Source organism: Marmota marmota, unplaced genomic scaffold (genome assembly GCF_001458135.2).
Source record: "Marmota marmota marmota unplaced genomic scaffold, marMar, whole genome shotgun sequence".
In the NCBI taxonomy this organism is placed as follows: Eukaryota; Metazoa; Chordata; class Mammalia; order Rodentia; family Sciuridae; genus Marmota; species Marmota marmota.
In genome coordinates, this window is record NW_026000057.1 from 18,794,685 (window position 1) to 18,815,915 (window position 21,231).

Here is a 21,231-nt window from a genome sequence, read left to right on the forward strand (position 1 = left end):
GCCGAGGTAACTCGAGATAATAGTTAAGGTGTCCCAAGATGGAAGCAATGTGTTACAGAGATGGGGCTGAAAGGGTGGGCCTCACACTACCTTTGGGATGCATGCTCTGAGATGTAGCTGCTTCTAGGCCCTGTCTACTGTCAAAAAATTAGGGGCTGCTGTGTGGGGAAGGCTATGGCGATGATTGCAGTGTCCCAAGAAGGAAGTTAGACTTAGGCTCCTAAATGTGTTGGGGGTGAACTCAGACCTACCCTGGACCTAGGTAGGCAGATCTGGGCTTGGCCTTGGTTCTTGCAGTAGTGCGCTGGTCAGAAGGGGCAATCCTGCACCAGAGGCTAGGTTCTGGAAGGTGTCTGCCCCACAAATGGAGGGGTGGACCTGGGCCTCCTGTGAGCCTGGGTTCCGTGCAGGCTGGTGTAGGTGGTCTCTTGTTACTGGCTTTAAAATATCTATAAAAGGAACTGCCATCAAAGTAACATGCCCTGAATTCTGTAAGTGTGTTTATGTACTTGCCACACACCCTGTTGAACACTAACATAAGTGTACATATATTTATCTTCATTGTAGCCATTCTGATGCATTGCAAACATGTCAGTATTTTTAGAAGTATTAAATAATTATTAGGTTATGTTGAGTGTTTATATTAATTTCTCTAGGGTTCTCAGAGGTAACAAAAGTCAGAAGCTACTTTTAGTATTTCAGAAAAAATGAATATAAAAATATTAGTCCCTGTGGCATTTAAGGTTGAACAAGTTCCCTAAATATTGTTTCACTGCTAACCTTTGGACTAAAATAACTCAAGAGTGAGAGTGACTTTACTCCCTGATTGAATAGGGTCTTGCACTAGAACACTTATATGATTGGTGCATTTTCCTTTTTTATGTAAGCAACAACAAATTAATCATTGGTTAATACAGAAAAATTATTTAAAAACTCAGAAAAATATTTTAAAACTTGGTGTGTACAGGATATATGCTATTTAAATGATTATAGATAACACAATATTTGAGAAATATTAGAATATGGTGGTATTATATATTGTATTATGGAACTCTTTTTTTTTTCAATTTTTTGTTTTGTTTGGTTTTGATTTTTTGGTGCTAGGATTACATCCCAGGATTTCATGAATGTTAGGTAAGCAGTCTATCACTTACTTAAAACTCTAGACCTTTGATTTATTTTAAAAAGAAGTATCCTTTTATGTAGAATAAATATGTGTATTGCATAGAGAGAGCCTGAGAATACATAGATAATATATTAGTACATATATTAGCACATTATATATTACATTATACTATAATACTTATATTATCACATGATTATGTGCATGTAACTTTTTGAAATTGGTAGAGATAAAAGATTGCTTTAATGAGGGAGGAGATCAGTAGCAGCTTAAAAAGCAATGAAACAATATATTTCAAATTTTATGCAACTGTGTTTTTAAGTATTATCTTCGATTTCAATTTCTTTAAAAGTATTAAAATTTCTTAAACATGTATAATCTCATATATTGAAAAAGTTTTGAATTTATATTTCATAATAATATTAATCTTAAAGGCCTCCCTGAAAGATCACTGGGCAGAACAAATTCTCATTAAAAAAAAAAACCTTATACCTGAAAAATGTAAACATAATTCATTCTCTCAGAAAAACCAGGAGAAGAAGACTCAGAAAACTAGTACAAACATGACATAGTATATTCAAGTGGTTTTTTAACTGTTAAGAAATAATTGTTCATTAAAAATTAAACTCCTTTAGTAGAAATGCCTTTTGGAAATTTGAGATACTTTAAAATAAATCTAAGAAAGAAGATGCAGTATTTTCTTTTTATATCTGACATATTCTACTTAGCCTAGTGATCTCAAATTCCAAAGTCAATTAGAATACATAACATAATTTTTAAAGCCTGAGAAAAGTGGTGGGGAGGGGGAATGGAGTGAAATGGATAAAGGATATCAAAACACAGTTACATAGAAATAATAAGTTCCAGTGTTCTACAGCACAATAGGGTAACTATAGTTAACAAAAATCTACTATATAGATTTTAAATAACAAAAAGAGAGGAGCTTAAAGTCTCCAAACACAAAGTAATGATAATAAGGTGGAACCATTAATTACCCTGATTTGATCAGGACATATATTTACATTGAAATATTGTACTGTGCCATAAAAAAGTACAATTATTTAATGTGTGTTTTTTAAAATGTTTAAAGAAAAAGAAATGTTAATTACCCTGATTTCATCATTGCCCACTGTATACAATGTATCAATTAATAACTTTGAACACATACATTTGTAAAATTAAATTTTTTTAATTAAACAAAATAAAGCTAAATCTTTGTGCCACACTATAGCAATTGTAATTCCCAAAGAGATCAGTTGGAGGCAACAGTGTCGCTGGTGTCCTGTACAGTACAGCCAAGAAACAGAAGTTGTTGGGGAAATAGAAACAAGACCACATGGCAATTAGGTGGCTTACACATTCTGGCAGGAAGATGCCATCCAGATAGAATCAGGACCACACAACAGGGCTATACAAGATTCAGTTCAAGGAGTCTTTGAGTAATTGACATAAAGAACATGGGGTTATTAAAGCCAAAGTAACAGTGATTTACAAAAATGATTTAAGAGTCTGAAAACAAAAGCCTAAGGCAGATCATACTGCAGAATATTATGCTGTGATCAGTAGGAAGTAGATTAAGTCAGATGCACTGTTATGATTGACAAGACATGTTACAGTGCAGAAAACAAGAGTGATTGGTTGATTCCCAGTTTATTGTTTTTATTTCAATTTTACTTTGAGTCTTAAAAAATACCTACTCTATATTTGTTTGACAAAAGAGCAAGTACATTAAGAACTAAATATAAATGTTTCACTGGAAATAAAAGAGAAGCTGAAATGTCTAATCATATTTCCTTTTAGAATTATATATAATTAGATCAGTAGGCAGAATTTGCCATTGAAAGATAAGTGTGTGGAGAATGCCAGTGGCTATAGGTATAATGAGAAATGTAGGGGCAGAACTGTGACAGCAGATAAAGGTCATTTTAACAATGGAAAGTCAGAGACTAGGCAGAGAACTGGGCCATCTCAAATGGAAAGAATCTAACACTTTTTTTCTTTCTTAAATTTTGGTACTGCCTCTCTTGCTTCCTTTCTATTAACAGTTAGTGTATAAAATTATTTTGTTTCAAAGCAAGAAATTATTCTTTTGTAATGCATGTTTGTAGGCTGGACCTCAGCAATTATTTTGAACAGTCTTTTCTCACAGAGCAGCAGTAACAAAGTGGAAACTACCCACAGGCCAATGGTGCAAACAGTACTGTGGTATTTACCAAAATGGTCAGGCAATTTCTATAGACTCTTAACATAGTAAGTTATAATCAGAAGACAAAATGTGCATTATTAGTTATATAATTCAATTCTGTAGTATAAGAATTATTCCTTAAATTTTTCAGTTAATTAAAGTTCCTGCAGGTTTTCACATTGCAAATATCTGTGTCTGGGGTATTTGGTAAGTACTGTATTAACATCTAACATAATCTAACATGTTTCCCAAATCAGAGAGAGCCTATAATTTTTCATGGTTCTTGCAGTTGTATGTAGGTGTTTTGTCTTTCAGGGATAATATATGAACACTGTCCCCAGAGACTAGTTTACTTGTCCTGATAAACTCTGTTGTTAAATATAGTAAAGATATGTAAAAGTGAAAAATCATAATGTATAAATCCATAAATTATGACAAACTGAAGATGTGTGAAATCACTTGAAGTTAAATTAATTAAAAAAGAAGAAGAAGAAGAAGAAGTTATCAGCACCATAAATGACCTTCTTCCCCTGTGTTGTTTCTACTCTGTCCTCTTTTCTTCTCCCTCAAAGGCTATGATCATATAAAATTATAAGACTATACATGAGGTTTAGTTGTTTTAAATTTTATCTAAATAATTCATAACTTGATGGACACCTATATATGCTGCTTCATCCAAAATTATTGTTCATTTGATTGTGTCACATCCAGACTCCCAACCAGCATCACTTTTGCTACTATCCTTATATTTCTACTAAAAGTGCTAATGGCCAAAGTTATCAATGACTTCCTCAATGAAAAATTCAATAGCCAAGAAAAAGTATATATTTTTATCGTAGACTTAGCTGTGGAAATTGCTGGTCAATTCCTCCCTATTGAAACTTCATGATAGTGCACTCTTTTGACTCGCTTCCTACAAATCTATGTAATTTTCAATTTAAATTCCTGCTAAATCCTGAATGGTGTTCCCTCCTGTCCAAACTTCCTATGTTGAAGCATAAGCCCTCAATGTGACTGCAAGTGTAGCAAGATCCTGTAAGGAGCTAATTAAAGTTAAATGAGAACATAAGTGTGGTTCCTAATCCAATAGGAATAGTGTCCTTATGAAAAAAGACACCAGAGGGCTTTCTCTCCCTCTCTACCACCTCAGGATACAATAAAAAGGCAGCCATATATTGAGAACCTGGAAAGACAGCCCTTGAAAGAGACTTATGTTAACTTCCCCTCCCCTGTCCTCCCTTTTTAGATACCCCAGCCTTAGGAACTGTGAGAAACAAATTTCTGTTGTATCCTCTAACTAATCTATAATATTTTGTCTTAGCAGCCCATTAAAACAGTACCCAACTACGCTTTTGCTCATTTCTTCTCTCTTTACATTCTCACTTTGAGGAACACAATTCAATTTGTAGCTTTGTACTCCATATCACTATTGCTAGCCCAGGTCTCCTACTTGAGTTTTGGGCCACAATATTCTCCAGTCAGATCTTTCTCTTTAATATGCCAGTATGTGCACATTTACTTCAATGCCTTTCCCAAACCTTTTTTTGTGTCTTTATAATGAATAGCATCGCTGTTCAGTTTAATATGCATACTAGGAAATCAGGCAATACTCTTGATTTAACCCTCTTTCTAACATCTACATCTAACCACTCACCAATTCAAAATGATTGAGCTTATTAAATGTTTTACAGATATGGTCACCTCCTGCTATTTTTGCTATCTCTGCATTAGATTTGCCCCCATCACCTTTAACCTTTAATGGAAGTATTCTTAATTTTGCTCACTAAAACCTGCTATTTTTCTCAAGAAGATTTATTCATCCACTAATGATCTAATATCAATGAAGGTTAATGTAATATTCATTTCTTATTGCTCTGCTTATTACATGGTTCCAACAAGTAACATTTTATTATAGAAATTTTGATTTCCTAGAAAAAATGAATTTCTTTTTTTATAATGTGATTATCAAATCTATATTCTACTAAGAAGTGTTTTATGTAAAGAGCATTGACATTTTGGATATAATTATGAATAATTATGTGATTTTAAATAACTGTAGCTTGTTTTTTTAACATTTTAGAATTTTAAAATCTCAGTTATCTCTTCTTTTTAAGAAAGGAAAGCAATAGAGCTATTATACAATTAGTGTAAATACAGTGTTCACAGCTGATGTATTATTCTTCCAATAACCTATTTTTGTGCTCAGTAGAAATACATCTTCTTTTGAATTTTTCTACATATAAAGATCATTTTGAAATAATAGGGATTTACTTAGGTGTGACATTAAAAGCTGAACACTCTAAAATACTTACATGTCCTAAAGTTTATGCATCTGGTCTAGGGAATTTATAACAATTTATAACAGTTTAATAGGAACTTGGGAATTTATACAAATTACCCAAACTTCTAATTCCATTTAATATTTTGATTTAGTACCACAAAGACATTTATTATTGAACTCAGGAAATAAGGTACATAAATAGCATTTCCAAAACAAATATTCCTTATCCATATAGGTAATTATACAGTTCCTATTTATCTAGAAAATCCAAGTGAAAACAATTCATTTCTAAAATCAATAATTATGTAATATCACTTCATTATCTTAATTGAGTCTCACTGCCAGAAATAAGTAAATGTAGACATTTATTGGAGCATCACTTCTGAAAGGAAATTTGTCAATTTAGTGTAGTCATCTTGTCTGATCAAAAATCACTTACATTTCTCTATTGATTTAAATCAGAAATTTGGTACTTTATGCAGATAACAATCTTACCCAGTCCCTAATTTCATGTGGGAAAAAATAAAACACTATTTTGCTGAAATAATTCATTTTTAATTCTGTAAAAAAAAAAACTTTTTAATATAAGTTGTGCACACTTTTCAAAAAAATTTCATGACAATAAAATGCCAGGGTGAGGGGCACGTATCACCTAACCAGAAGAATTAGTATTTCCTCTAAATATTAAAAACTGTGTCATTGACCTCACTTACTATTTATTGGATCTCATTAAATTGGTATTCAGCTTTGATAATCAAACTAGGCATGGTATGAAGTGCTTGATGTTCACCCTCAGTATTTATTTAAAATATCTTAGTAAAATTCATAAGATTTTTAGTAATTGCCAAAAATCCTGGCAAAAGTTAAGAATAATTGACCTTTCAATGTCTATAAGATATTACTAAATTAATGTGTCTTCTACACAAAGAAAAAATATATTTTATAAAAAAAACCTTATTATTATAATAACATGGTGATTATGTAATAATAGTCTTGATTGTGCCTTTTTTTTTTACCATTAACTCTTTTCTGTTTGCAACCTATGCTTTACTTCTTTTTTTATGTTATGTTAGACAAAACAATATACTAACTCAAGAAGTCTGAATCTACTAGTAAACAACTAGTGGATTATAAAAAGCATTCTTAATCTGCATGTGTTTATTTTGTTCTTCAGGATATTCACTTAGTGCTTTCTAAATTCTCTATGCTTCATGTTATGAATTATGTGGAAGAATGCATCATAAATGTGAAAAAAATGCTTACATTTTATTCATAGCATGCATGTCATTTTTATCATCTGTTTGAAATTACATATTCCTAGGGGGAAAGGCACCTATCTTTTAAGTTAGGTTGACTATCACAATGTTCTATATACAAAGGTACTTACTTAATACATGATTTTTAATGGATTGCTTTTCATTATTGCTATATATTTTTGATTCATGATGTGTTAGTATATTGGAATTGGGTAGCTTTCTAAAATAATGTTCTTAAATAAAACCTGTTGCTAAACTTTACAAAATCCAAGTATTCAGTTACAAGGGATCTTTACAGATGGAGAGAAAGAAATAGAGATGTATTTAAAATTCATATTTCAGTAAAAATACCTATTCACTAATGCAGACACAATCCACACAAGTCAAAATCCTTATATCTAAGGGGATATTACATAGTTTTCTACTTGATTTAAATAACATTGTAACACTGAAATTGGAATATAGCTTGTACTTGTTGAAACCACCAGGAATTTTGAAATATCCCTATTAACTGTAACATTGCTTAGAAAAATATGTCCTCTACATAACTATATGAACATTTATGGGATTTGCTCTCAATTATCTAGAAACAAAATAAAACCCAGCAATGATTGCTAATTGCCAAGTACATTTGTTACCTAACATCTCTTTATTTCTCTGAATATTGCAAATTTAACCTTTAATGTCATACATATCTTTAAAACAATCACAAAATCATTAAAATATTCATTAAATTCATTGCATTTAGTGTAATAATTTTCATAAAATTATAGTTACAATACTTTCTAATAGTTAATGAATTTACATAAATTTTCTTCTATTTAAATCATAGATTCCTATAATATCAGTGGGTTGTTTTTCTTTTCTTCCTTCCTTTTTTTTTTTGTGGTACTGGTGATTAAAGTCAGGGGTACTCGACCACTGGGCTACATCCTTAGCACATTTGATTTTGAAGGGAAAGGTCTCAATAAGTTGCCCATGGTGGCCTCAACCTTGTGATTCTCCTGCCTCAGGCTTTAGGATCTATGGGATTGCAGTGGTGTGCCACCATGACCAGATTTTGGTTTCTTGTAATATTCTGCTTTACTATTTCTTTATTCAACCAATTTGTTTATGATTTTGAAATTGTAAATTTTAATTTATCAGAACAGTGTACTTCCTTGTCAACATCAAATCATTTCCCAAAACATAGTATCATTTCTCCCCAGGAAAGATACAAAACAGCAGCATTCTAGGCAAGATTCTTGTTTACTGATGTGGTCAGGAGTCATTGTTCAAACTTTGCTTGTTATCATGAAATTAACATATTATCCACATTTGTTATGTTTTTTTTTTTTACTATTTCACTACTAATAACTCTGTTTTGAATAAAAATCTTTCACCAAATTTTCATTTAATACTCTTGTTGATGCTGAATAAACTCTATATCATGGAAGTTATTTCCACTTTTTGTTATGGATTTTAACTGGTTTTGTTGTTGTTGTTGTTATTTTCAGTTATACATGACAGTAGAGTATATATATTGAGATATTTAAACAAACATGAAGTACATCTTATTAGTATCCCAGTCTTGTGGTTGTACATGATATGGAGATTCACTACATTCACTTTAAACGTACAGAATTATAATTATTAATTATAATTCTTGTATTGCCTTGGTGTGAAGTTAGAATAATAGTTGAAAGATTATATTGCTATTTTAACAAAATATGTCATAAAATAACAAAAATAATTTATCTATTTTAATAGAACTTCAAACTGGGACTGTATTGCACTTGGAGTAGTTTTTGTTGTTGTTGTTGTTTGTTTTGTTTTGTTTTGTTTTTAATGCCCCAGAATGTCAGGCACCTGACTTTTCATATCTGCTGTTCTTGCTGCCCAATACCATTTACTAATCTTCCAAATTTCACAGCCACTTATCCTGAGGACTAAATCAATTGCTGCCCCCTCCATAATGACACCCTAATTCCCAAAACTAAAGATTATTTTCTCAACTCAATATTTTATGTAGGTCTTTCTATAACATTTAAATCCTTCTATCTTGAGTTATATTATTATATGATATATACTACAGCATTTGTATTGTATGTGTACATAATTTTTTCCTTGATAAACAATAATATTTTCTTTCTGCTCCTTTCCCTTCCTGAGCATACAAAATAATTCCATCTATTGTTCAATGATTGTGAAAAACACGGACTTCATTATTAGCTTGACAAAGATTTGCTTATAAATTTATCAATTTATTTCTTAATCTGTATTTTAATTTCCTTATATAAACATAGGAGGCTCATACTGTTTTATTTTTGCTATTTAAAAATATTCTAGTCTTATAAAATCCTATGAAAGGCCCAACAATTTCCTGAGTCACCCTGTCTTGTATTCTGTCTTCTAATTTAATGCACACATGCAATTTTATTAAATTCCAAGAGCATGTTGATACCTAGTCTTAAACTTTATAACCATCAACTATTTCTCATATATTATTTTGATTATTATATTGGTATCAATATTCATAAAATATGTTTTAACAGAAACTCAAATAGAAATTCATCATGTGATAAGAAATCATTTATATGAATTTTTAAGTGTAGTAGATTAAACTTTACAATATTAATCAACTTGATAGGCCAGATAGCAAAGGCAAAATACATATACTACTTCCTGCTTCATGTCTTTTTGGAAAGATATATATGCACCCATTGTTGATGTGTAAATGTGTGTATGTATCTATATCTCTATCTATCTATATATCTATATCTCTCTATATCTATATAGATAGTGATATATATATATATATATATATATATATATATATATGAAAGAGAGAGAGAAAGAGAGAGAGAGAGAGAGAGAGAGAGAGAGAGAGAGAGAGAGAGAGAGAAAGAGACGGGGGAAGAAATGGAGAGAGATCTCATATTGATATCAGATGCTGGATTGAATTGCTTCCTGTTTAACTGTGCTTCTTTGGTGACTTTCAAATACCAACTAGCTAATTTACTTTTCTTTTTACTTTCTCTAGTATAAAGCTCCTGATTATTTGGTTTATATTTGTTTGTTTGTTTTGTTTGTTTCTTAATCCTTTCTCTTTGAATTATTTTTAAAGACTAACTTGATAAGAAATCCATGTTATCCAACCTATCTTCATAACTCCTTTTCATAAAGAAAACTTTAAGACATATTTAAGCAACACAAACATGTAAATCATTCCAATTTTTTAACGTAAATATAATATTTTATTCTTATAAAAGAATAAGCAATTCTAAAGAGCAATATATCTTCAAATGCATACAAACCAAATCTGATAATACATTTTGTTTCTAAATGCAGTTTAAATATGACACTGTATAAATAAATTGTTTTGACATATGGTGACAATTGGTCAAGTGCTGCTCCTATTCCCAGATAATCTTGAAATCAACATTGTTTACCCAGTGTCTTAAACTGGAATCACTAAGAACTGGTGGTATCCAAGGTTATCAACTATTTCCAACTGTTCATTTTTCAGCTACTAAGTCCCTTAGCTTTTATGTCAGTACAGCCAGAAACTTAAATTCTCTCAATTATATCACTTCTCTTAAGAAACAGCTTGTACTCTAAGATCAGGCTAACATACCATATTGTGTAAAACAACAGGAAAAAGAACAAAAAGAAATTAAAGATTGAATCTGGTACTCACGGAATGCTCTATAAAATTCTTCAAGAGCCAGGTGCTTGTCATCGTTAAAATCATCATACTTCAGTAGATCATACAAAGTACAATCAAAAAGATCCTTGCCAAGTTCTTCCTGTTTTATCACCTGACAAACAAAGTACAACCATATTTTCATATCTCTCTTGCATTTCTATAGAATTAATTATATTAATAATCACATCATAGACCACTCTAAATATGTAGTAGGGCAAATTAATCAACCTATGAAAAATCCATTATCAATTACTGAAATTTTATTTTAAACCATTTCAAAGTTTTAAAGTTAAGATGCATACTTAGAATTCTCTGTAAACTTTCTAGTATAAAAGTTTCACAGTAGGACCCAATGAATCAGAACATTTTGTATTTCACTCATTTACTTTGGTGCATTTTTACTGACTCAAGGAAATACCAACACACAAAAAAAATCACACCCTGTGTCTTGGTGACCTATGTCAAAATAAAACAGTGTTCTTTCTCAACAAAATAGCAAGGCAGTTTGTGCCAACTTTCTTCCTCATATTTTTTGTGAAAACAAAGTTAGATTTTTTTTTCTCTGTATTAAACTCCTCCCCAGCTGGACATTAAGTCATTTGGGACTGTGCATGACTCCCTTGGTCACAAAAGAGCTATTAAGCAAATGACTGTTTCCAGGAGCAAGATAGAATTAATGCACCAATTGATGATGAAAATCTATCCAAGCGTAGGTGAAGAAAATCATCAAACTGCCTTTCTATTCTGTGCTCAGTCCCATGAACTGAGGCTGTAACTTTTTTATACTCTGATGATTTTGACTATTGCCTGTCATATAACAGAGCTTCCCTAGACTTTTCAGACATTTCTATTCATTGTGGGTAGCTGCATAGCTGTGTTCATGGTCTTTCCGTCTTTCATATTCTCCCACATAGAGGCAGTGATTCATATTGCTTGGAGATGTGCATCATAATGGGATTTTTGTTTTGTTTTGTTTTGTTTTAAAGGTGGTTCTGTGTAGTCAAAAAAAAGTCTCTGAAGTCAGTCACCTCTGTAATCAGATCATGCCAATGTCATTTAATAGCTCTCTAAATTCTGGCAAATTATTTGACCTTTCTTTAATTAGAAAATGAATGTGAATATGGCCCCCCCACCAACACACACACATACCCACACGCACAAAAAAAAATCAAGTTTAAGACAACATACAGTAGACACTCAAAAGTGATTATTTGAAATTAAAATGAATGATTCTTTGTAGAATGAGCATCTTGAAATAACTCACTGCAGACTTCCAGACACCACTTTGTGTGTGTTGTGGCTGTGCATCACAATGGGTTATGATTTCCTTGGGTAAAGCATAGCATTTCAGACATTATAATATCAATAGAAAATTACTGATGCCATTTTTCAGAAGAAGCTCTAATGGTTGTGAGACAATTTTTAACCCTTTTTGGAATACTTCCATGTTGAAAATTTGTTTACACAAGTCACATTTAGTGTGCACAAACTGTCAAGGAATCTTTGGGGACAAGGCTCAGCATATGAGTCACTAGAGTCCCTTAAGCTGTTATTAGTACTGATAGCAGATAAACTGCTAAATAGAACCCATACAAATTGAATTCTCTGTTCTTGCATATGATATTAAAATTTTATTGACTAGGCTGATACTTTCTACCTTATAGGGGAAAAATGCAAAAGGTTTTTCAGGTTTAATGCTCGTTGTAAAGAGATACTGTGGATGGTGAGTATTAAACCACATATTTTTACATAGTCCAACTGGAAGAATTAGCAAAGCTACTAATGACTGAAGCCATCTCTCCAATAAGCCTATTGGGAAAACAAAATCCTGCTTTTCTATTTAGAAAGCAGCAGAGCTTTCAGTCATTCTCCATCTGTTATTGGTTAGATCACAGAAAATGACTTTTCCTGGGGACTGGGAGTGGGGCCATTATATTTGATCTTACCTCACTCTGCTCTTTCTAAAGATCTGCAGTGCTGAAACTGTGGTAATAATTAGATGTAGTGATACCAGAATTTGGTCAGGTATTTTAATATTTTAGTGGCCTTTATTTTCATAGTTATTTATAAATGGGGATAAAATAGAGAGTTGGGGAAAAGCTTTTCTCATTTGCTGCTTCATAGTTTTCTCTAATAGTGTATTACTCAAATTAAATTCATGCATTAAACCAAGAGAACAAACCTCTAAATTCTTCCTTGATTGGTGGATCTTGCATTGTCTAACTAGGTCTTATTCTGATCTTGATCTTGATTTGGTCATGATTGTACTGCTGTAGCTGGGCATACTATTTTGATGAATGTGTGCTACAGTGTGGTTCCTGAAAGTACCCCCAAGGCCCATTATTGAAGTTTGGTCTTTAGCTTATGGTGTTATTACAAGGTAGTAGAACATTAGGAGATGGGGCTTTGCAGAAAGAAATCGGGTTATTTGGGGTATTCCCTTGAAGTGGATAACAGTACGTTAGCCCCTAAATGATTCCCTCTTTTGCTTCCCCACCACCATGAGGTGAGCAGCATTATTCTATCATGTGTTCTCTGCCTTGCAATACTCTTCCAACAGCAATGGACCAATGGAACATGGGCTGAAACCTCTGAAACTGTGAGCCAAAATAAACCTTTCATCCTTAGGAGTTGGTTATATCAGGTGTTTGCTAGCATGATCAGAAGATAACTAACACAATGTACCCCAGAGATCATGGTCCTGTTCATTAAGCTTTGGGAAAACGATACTGGAGCATGTCCATGCACAGACAGGAGTAATACATTCTCTCATTCATTAATATTTCAAGTGATTATTTTTGTTCATTTATCCCAAATTTGGTGAATGAAACAACTCACTTAAAACATAATTTCTGAAACTATTTTCCTCATTTGGCTTCTTGATGGGAAGCTTTGGCATAGTCTGCCGTAATACTAATGAAGGAGATAATTTCCTATGAATTTTCCTTCTTTTAAAATGACTTTGTTGAGATATAATTGATACACACAAAATGCTGCACATATTTAATGTATCCAGTTCAATGAGTTTGTGTGAACTTTTAATCATTATGGAAAAATTGCTTTAATTTGCTTGAGTTTTGATAGCTGTAAAGTGTTTGCCTGACTGTTGAGAACAAAGTACGATGGAATATATTAGTATATTTCCTTCTCCAGTATGTAATATAACTCTTTGGCATAGCGACCCAAATTTGTAGGGCCTTGGTAACTTCCTGCACTTCTTTCATTTATTATCTGGGCACTGGTTCCAAAAACTTCTCATTTTGAGGATCCTCAAAATGCATGTATTCTTTCTAAAGTAACAATTGATAACAGAGCCAGATACACTGAATTTATTGAAATGTAAATAATTTTTAATCATGCCTCAGTCAAGGAGGCCAATCATAATTGCATTTAGTGCACATTGTAAAATAGAGAAGATAATCCCAAACTCCTTCAAGGTAAAAAAAATAAAATATCCATTATTTTCCTGACCTGATGTCAGGTTGCATGATTCTTTGACTCCATGGAGGTTAGGACAAGGCTGAAGCATTAGCAGAATGTTTTGCATCAGGACAGCTCAAACACTCAGCATTCCAGAGAGGGTGCATATTTAATTTCAATATTGCAGAGCTGTCAAAGTTGCATAAGTACTGTCATAACTCAGAGATGACTCAATGCTTAGAGACTGTATTCTTTCCATCCCAAAATAAACAACAAGAACAAAACCCAACTATCTCTCCCCAAGATAAAGTATTCTCCTTTCCATTCTCCTTCAATCATTTGGTCAACCATCTATATAAGATATCATTTTTTACTCCTTACTACATGCCAGTCGCTGTCCCAGGCTCTGAAAACACAGAAGGCAAGAAGATATACAAAAAAACTGTGTCCAGTGGGGAGGGGCAAAGCAAATTGTGGAATAAGACCACCAAGGAAAGTTCTCCCAATTTAAGCAACTGTTCATACCAACAACAATAACAAAAAATGGTAAAGAAAATAAATCATTCACAAAAGTTAACACAACCAGATAAGACAAAATGGCAACTGATTTTGGCATAATCATAAGCAAAGAAACACTCAGAAAGGAAAGACTTAACCACATTAACCTCGCCCAACTCCAAATAACATGAAATGAAGAAAAATGCCTTGGACATGGGAAAGAGAAAGGGAATAAAGAGCAGGCATTAGACTCAGAACTCAGTACCAAGCTGGCACTGAGAAATCCAGTACTGTGCAGAGCACCATAGACTCTGACTCAAGTTAGCATTGGCAGTCAAGGGACTGACTCTACTATTTCTCTCCTGAGTTTGGATGTCACAGCACAGAAAATGATCCCATGCACTGAAGGATAGGGTAGGTAAGTAAACAGAATTTTTGCCTCAAAACTCCTTTCCAGGCCCACATAGTGAACTATAACACCAGGAGGAAAAACAGGCCAGTTCTTATATATGAAGCCTTTGGACTAGCCCTTTGGCCAGATGGAGATTTACACCACAATGGGAAGGATTCCTATTTCAGCCAAATCAGCTGAAATTTCTACCAGCTGTGGTATAGGCCTAAGGTATACCTTTAAGACTGTAAAGGACCTGCAACTATAAGCTTCACATATAACCATGCCAATCATGAATTTTGGTGGTCAGAAAATTGACTCCACCATAAGACTGATTCCTTTTCTGAACTTGGGAGAACACTTTGGAGAAACGCACTATCTATTGTGTGTAATAGAGAGGAATATAAGTCTAGAACTTTATCTTGGAACTCAGTGTTCAACATGTTAGGAGGAAATCCAACACAGGGCAGAGCTAAATGAATCCAAGCCAGTGTCTGAGAAAAGAGCTTCTAGATTTACCTTGGTAACAGACAGAGACCTGAAGCCCTGGTGGTAGAGATGTGTATTCTGGCCTATGTCATGTCTGATTTACTAAAGGAGTCTCAGACCACAACTATTTATCAATACCTGGAATGTCATGGCAGTGTAGACTTTGGTCCTTCTCTTGTGCTGTGCTGCTCTTAAAGATCGGTGGGATCTGGGCACAACCTAGCATTACAATGACTTCAGTGACAAGGGGATTGCACACTCCATTCCCCTTCCAACTCCAGGATGCACACCATGGAAAGAGTTAGTGTGTGATTGGAGGAAAAACCAGGAAGTAGGCACAACTAATTGCTTTCGAGTCTAGAACCAACCTTCTATTGTAAGGCTCAGTGCTGAGTAGAACTCTGCAGTATCTGACCACAACCTAGTGACTTTGGATGTAAAATCTGCATCAACAATGGTCACAGTTGGATACTTACTAGGACCAACTTCCCTTTTTACTCACTCTTTCAATCTGTCCTAAACAACATAACAGCTGCAAATTTGAAACAAACTTGGGTTTTAGGTACTATCAAATTCTGAAACAGTGACAACACATCAATAATAGTCTTGCAGCAAAACTGAACTTAGGGGACCATGTACTGCTGTTTTGTACAGAGGTTAACACAGGTTCAGAGAAAATGATAGACATCCTGCTTAGAATTTCTAGAAAGACAGGTAAAAACTAAGAGAAATTATGTAGACTAAAATACATACCTAATTGTTCAATGCACATACATCAATGTACATCAACAAACATCAAAAATTTCTAGAAATCAGGATATCACCTAAGAAATAAGACACCTAAAACCAACCATAAAGCAATTGTTATGTAAAAACTCTCAATTTAAAATAGCTATTTTAAGGAAACTCAATAAACTTTAAGAAAAGGAAAAGACACAATCTTGTAATATATCAGAAGAACAAGAGAAATAATTCTAAAACATGAAGCAGAAATTCTGAAGCTAAAAAGTACACTAAGTGAAATGAAAAACATGAAAGAAGGTGTCCATATCAGAATCAATCAAACTGAAGAAAGACTAAGTAAGCTTGGAAGACAGGTTACTTAAAAACACAATTGGAGAAGAAAAAATTTTTTAAAAAAGGAAAGAAGAATGAAAAGGAATGAAGGAAGCTCACAGAAACTGTGGGGCAGGATGAAAAGAACAAATATTTGAATTATTGGAATAAACTTCCCTACAGAAGGATGAAAATAGCCAGGTAAAGTAAGGCAAAGAACACCAGATTTTAACTCATTCTTTATGTCTACCTAAGACATATTATATTTGAACTCTTAAAGGTCAAAGACTAAGAAAATTCTGAAAGCAGCAATAGAAAATATACAAGTAACACAAAAGAGTGTTTCAAATTGCCTGACTGCAGTCTTCATACCATCACCTTAGAGGCAAAGAGATAGTGCTATGAGATAGTCACACTGAGATAAACTGGCAGTTATAGGTGATGTCCCCATATGCTAATGGAAGTTCTAAAAACTGAAAAATAAGATGATAATGACTAAGAAGAAAACACAAGAAGGCATAAAACTCATACTGGTCCTAGTAACTATACAAATTCACAATGCTCTAATATTGTAAATGTGGTGCCAAAATATTTTATATATTTTCTATGAATACTAAAATCCCAAATAATTAGAAATATAATTGCTATATTAACATGTTGTTTGTTGCCTAGTTGTATGTAATAGGCAATACAAAAAGATGTGAATTGCAACATCAAAATTCAAACAGTGGGCAGAAATAGAGGGCAAGTGTAAAGGTTTTTGTTCATATTATTTCCTTTTTATTTATTTTCTTGTCTTTCACATCAAGGTTAATTTTAAAATAGCTTATTATAATCAAAAGATAGCTATTTCAGGCCTCATGGTAATCACAAGGCAAAAATATGTAATAGATACATCCAAATTATCACAAAAGGAATTAAAATATACTTCTAAAGAAAAACCATTTAATAACAAAGGAAGACTATTAATGAGGAAGAAAAAATAACTGCAAAAAATTATAGAAAATAAGAAAATAGCAGTAGTAAAAGTTTACTAGACCTAAAGGGAGAGAGAGAGAGAGCACCAATATAATCACAGTTGAGAACTTCAAGATTGGGCAGATCGTCCAGACTAAAAGTCAAGTAGGAAACCACATAGTAAAAAGAGATCCTAGACCAAACAGACATCTATTCTATCCAACAGCTGCAGAATAAATATATATTCACAACAGAACATGGGCCATTCTCCAGGATAGATCATATGGTAGGTCAGAAAAGAAGGACCAATAGATTTTTTAAAAATGGAAATTATATAAAGTGTACCACAATGCAATAAAACCAGATATCAGTCAAGCATGGTTGCACAGGCCTGTAATCCCAGCTACCTGGGAGACTGAGGCAGGAGCACTGAAGTTCAACACCAGCCTAGAAAGCTTAGGAAGACTCTGCCTCATGGCCCTGCCTCTAAAACAAAATTTTAAAAAGTTCTGAGATGAATTTCAAAGCCAGAGCATTTGTTTAACATGTGTAAGTGCCTGGGTTCAATGCCCAATAACACAAACAAACAACAACAAAAACCTAAGAATAATAAAAGAAAAAGAAAACTCAGAAAGTAGACAATTACATGGAAATACACAACATACTCATGAACAACCAATCGATTATTTTAAAAATTCTTGAGACAAATGAGAGTGGAAACACACAATATCCAAATCTCTGCCATGAAGCAAAAGGGATACTTGTTAGTACCTTTTGTAGGGATCGGTGCCCACATCCAAAAAGCCAAAAGACCTCATGTAAATAAACCATTATTAAACCTCATGAAAATAGAAAACCAAGAACAAACCCAACCCTAAATTAGTATAAGGAATGAAATAATATAATCAGAACAGAAATAAAACACAACACAAAATATCAATGAAATGAAGAGCTGATTTTTCAAAAAGTTAAATAAAACAGAGAAACCATTAAATTAACTAAGAAGAATAAAGGGAGAAAACACTAATAAATAAGATACCAGATGAATAATGACACATTGAACCTAACTCCTCCAAAATTCAAAGGATAATCAAAGCCTTTTAAGAACAACTATAACCCAACAAGGTTTATAACCTGGAAGAAATGGACAAACTCCTGGACACATACACCATATCACAACAGAATCATGAGGAAATAAAAAAGCTGAGCAGATGTATAACAATAAGATTTATCAGTAATAAAAAGTCTTCCATCAAAAAAAATCTATTGCTGAATTCTACTAAACATTTAAGGAACTAAAATGAACACGTCTCATATTATTCCAAAAAACTAAAGAAAAGGGAATTCTACAAACTCATTCTATGAGGCAAGTGTTATTGTGATACCACAAAGAGATTTTTTAAAAAAGCAAGCAAGCTATAGGACAATACTTCTTATAAGTACCTTTGGCAAAAACCCTCAACAAAATACTAAAAAAAATGTTAATCTAATTACACATTGAGAAAATTATTCACCTTGATCAAGTGGGAATCATCCCAGGAATTTAAAGATGGTCCAACATAGACATATCCTTAAACATGATATACCACAACAATAAAGGACAACCACCATAAGCTCATCTCAAAGATGCAGGAAAAATGGATACAATTCAAAATCACTTTATAATAAAAACTCTAAAAAAAATGAGGTATACTGGGAAATTACCTCAATGTGAAAAAGGCCATTTAAAACAAGCCCATTGGTAACATCCCACTGAACAGGAAAAATCTGAAAATATATTCTCTAAGTAAGGAATGTAATAAAAGTGCCCACTTTCACTACTTTTATTCAACAGAGTAATACAAGTTCTAGCCAGAACAATTCAGATTATATAATAATATTATATAATAGATACATCCAAATTATCAGGAGAAAGAAATCAAGGTTACTCAAATTGGAAAGAAAGGAGCCAACTTTCTCTCTTTGCATACATGAACTTACATAAAGAAAATCCTGAAGTTTCAACCAAAAAAAAATTGGAAATAATGAATAAATTCTGCAAGGTTTCACGATATAAGACTAGCATACAAAAACCAATTGCATTTCAGTACACCAAGAGCAAATTTTTGGAAACAGAACTCAACAAAGCAATCACCATTTGCAGTAGCTAGAAATAAAAAATACTGAAGAAAAATATTAAAACCAAAGACGTATAAAATCTCTACAATTAAAAGTATAAAATATTGATAAAATAAATTGAATATAATGCTAAAAATTGGAAAACATCCATATTTATAGATTGGAATACTCAATATTTTAAAATTAATACTTAAAGTAATCTACAGGTTCAAGGCAATTCCTATTCAGATACCAATGACATCTTTACAAAACTGAAAAAGAAAAAAAAATTCTACAATTCACATGAAACCATAAAAACAATAGCAAACAAAGCAATAAAAAGTAAGAAATCTAACCTGAACATACAAGTAATCAAAACAACATGATATTGGCATAAAAGCAGACACATACACCAAAGGAACAGGGTAGAGAGCCTAGAAGTAAACCCCATATACACAAGTAAATGATCTCTGACAAGTTCCTATAAACATGCATAGAAGAAAAGACAGTCTCTTCAATAAATGGTGCAGGGAAAATTAGATGTCTATATGTGGATAAAAATAGTTCCTTATCGCTCACATATCCAAAAATGAACTCCAAACAGATGAAAGACCTAAAACAGTGGGGACATACTTCATGATATTGAAATGGTAAAGAATTTTTTGTTAAAATCCCAAGAGCACAGGAACAAACAATCAAAAAAGACAAATTGGATTTTATTAAAGTAAAAAATTTCTACACTGCAAAGAAAATAACCCAAAATGATACAATGAATAGAATAAGAGAAAATATTTTCAAACCATATATTTGAGAAGGAATTAATATTCAGATTATGTAAGGTACCCAAACAATACAGTGGCAAAAAATCCAAAGAACCCAATTAATAAATGAACAAAATTGATAAAAGACATTAATCAAAAGAAGACATCCAATGGTCAACAGGTATATGAAAAAAGCTCAACAGCATTAATCATGAAGGAATACAATCAAAACCACAATGAAAAATCTCCACAATCCATTTAGAATGACTACTATCAAAAAGTCAAAAAGTACTGGTAAAGATAAGGGGAAAGGAAATCTTTACACACCAGGGGTGGGAATGTAAATGAGTACATTATAGAAAATGTAAATGAGCCATTATAGAAAACAGTATGAAATTTCCTCAAAAAATAAAAATACTTCTATACATGATGTAGCAGTCCCACTAGTGGATACATATTCAAAGGAAATGACATTAGTATGTCAAAGAGATTCCTACACACTTGTGTTCATTGCAGAACTATTTAACAGTCAAGAAATGTAATCAATCTATATGCCCAGCTAATTAATGAAGAAAATGCGGTGCATGACCACAATGAAATCCTATTCACCCATAGAAAGCATAAAACCCTGCCACTTGTCCTGACTTGGTTGGAACTAGAAGATAACTTATTAAGTGAAATAAGACAGGACCAGAAAGTGCATGATCTCAATCATAGGTAGAATATACAAAAGTTGATTTCATTAAAATTGAACTTAGAATATCAGTTAACAGAGGCAGAGAAGAGTAGGGAAGAAGGACGGGTGGGGAAAGGTTAGTCAGTAAGTCCTAAGTCACAGTAAGAAGGGAGAGATGAGATCTGATGTGCCTTTGCACACAGAGAATGACAATGTAATCTATATTTCCAAAGAACTGGAAGAAAAGATACTTAATGTTTTCATGATAAATAAATGATAAATGCTTGAGTATGACTGATATGCACATTCTGATTTGGATATATATATATATATATATATATATATATATATAT

General features: G+C 32.6%; 1 protein-coding gene across 4 annotated transcripts in view; it reads right to left on the reverse strand.

Moving 5' to 3' along the window:
- Fstl5 (follistatin like 5) overlaps positions 1–21,231 on the reverse strand; it is a 762,470-nt gene that overhangs the window by 349,337 nt on the left and 391,902 nt on the right. For all 4 annotated transcript variants that reach the window (XM_048813586.1, XM_048813584.1, XM_048813585.1 and 1 more), the window contains exon 6: positions 10,525–10,645. In XM_048813586.1, coding sequence (XP_048669543.1) covers positions 10,525–10,645 — 121 coding nt within the window. The remainder of the gene's footprint in view (positions 1–10,524; positions 10,646–21,231) is intronic.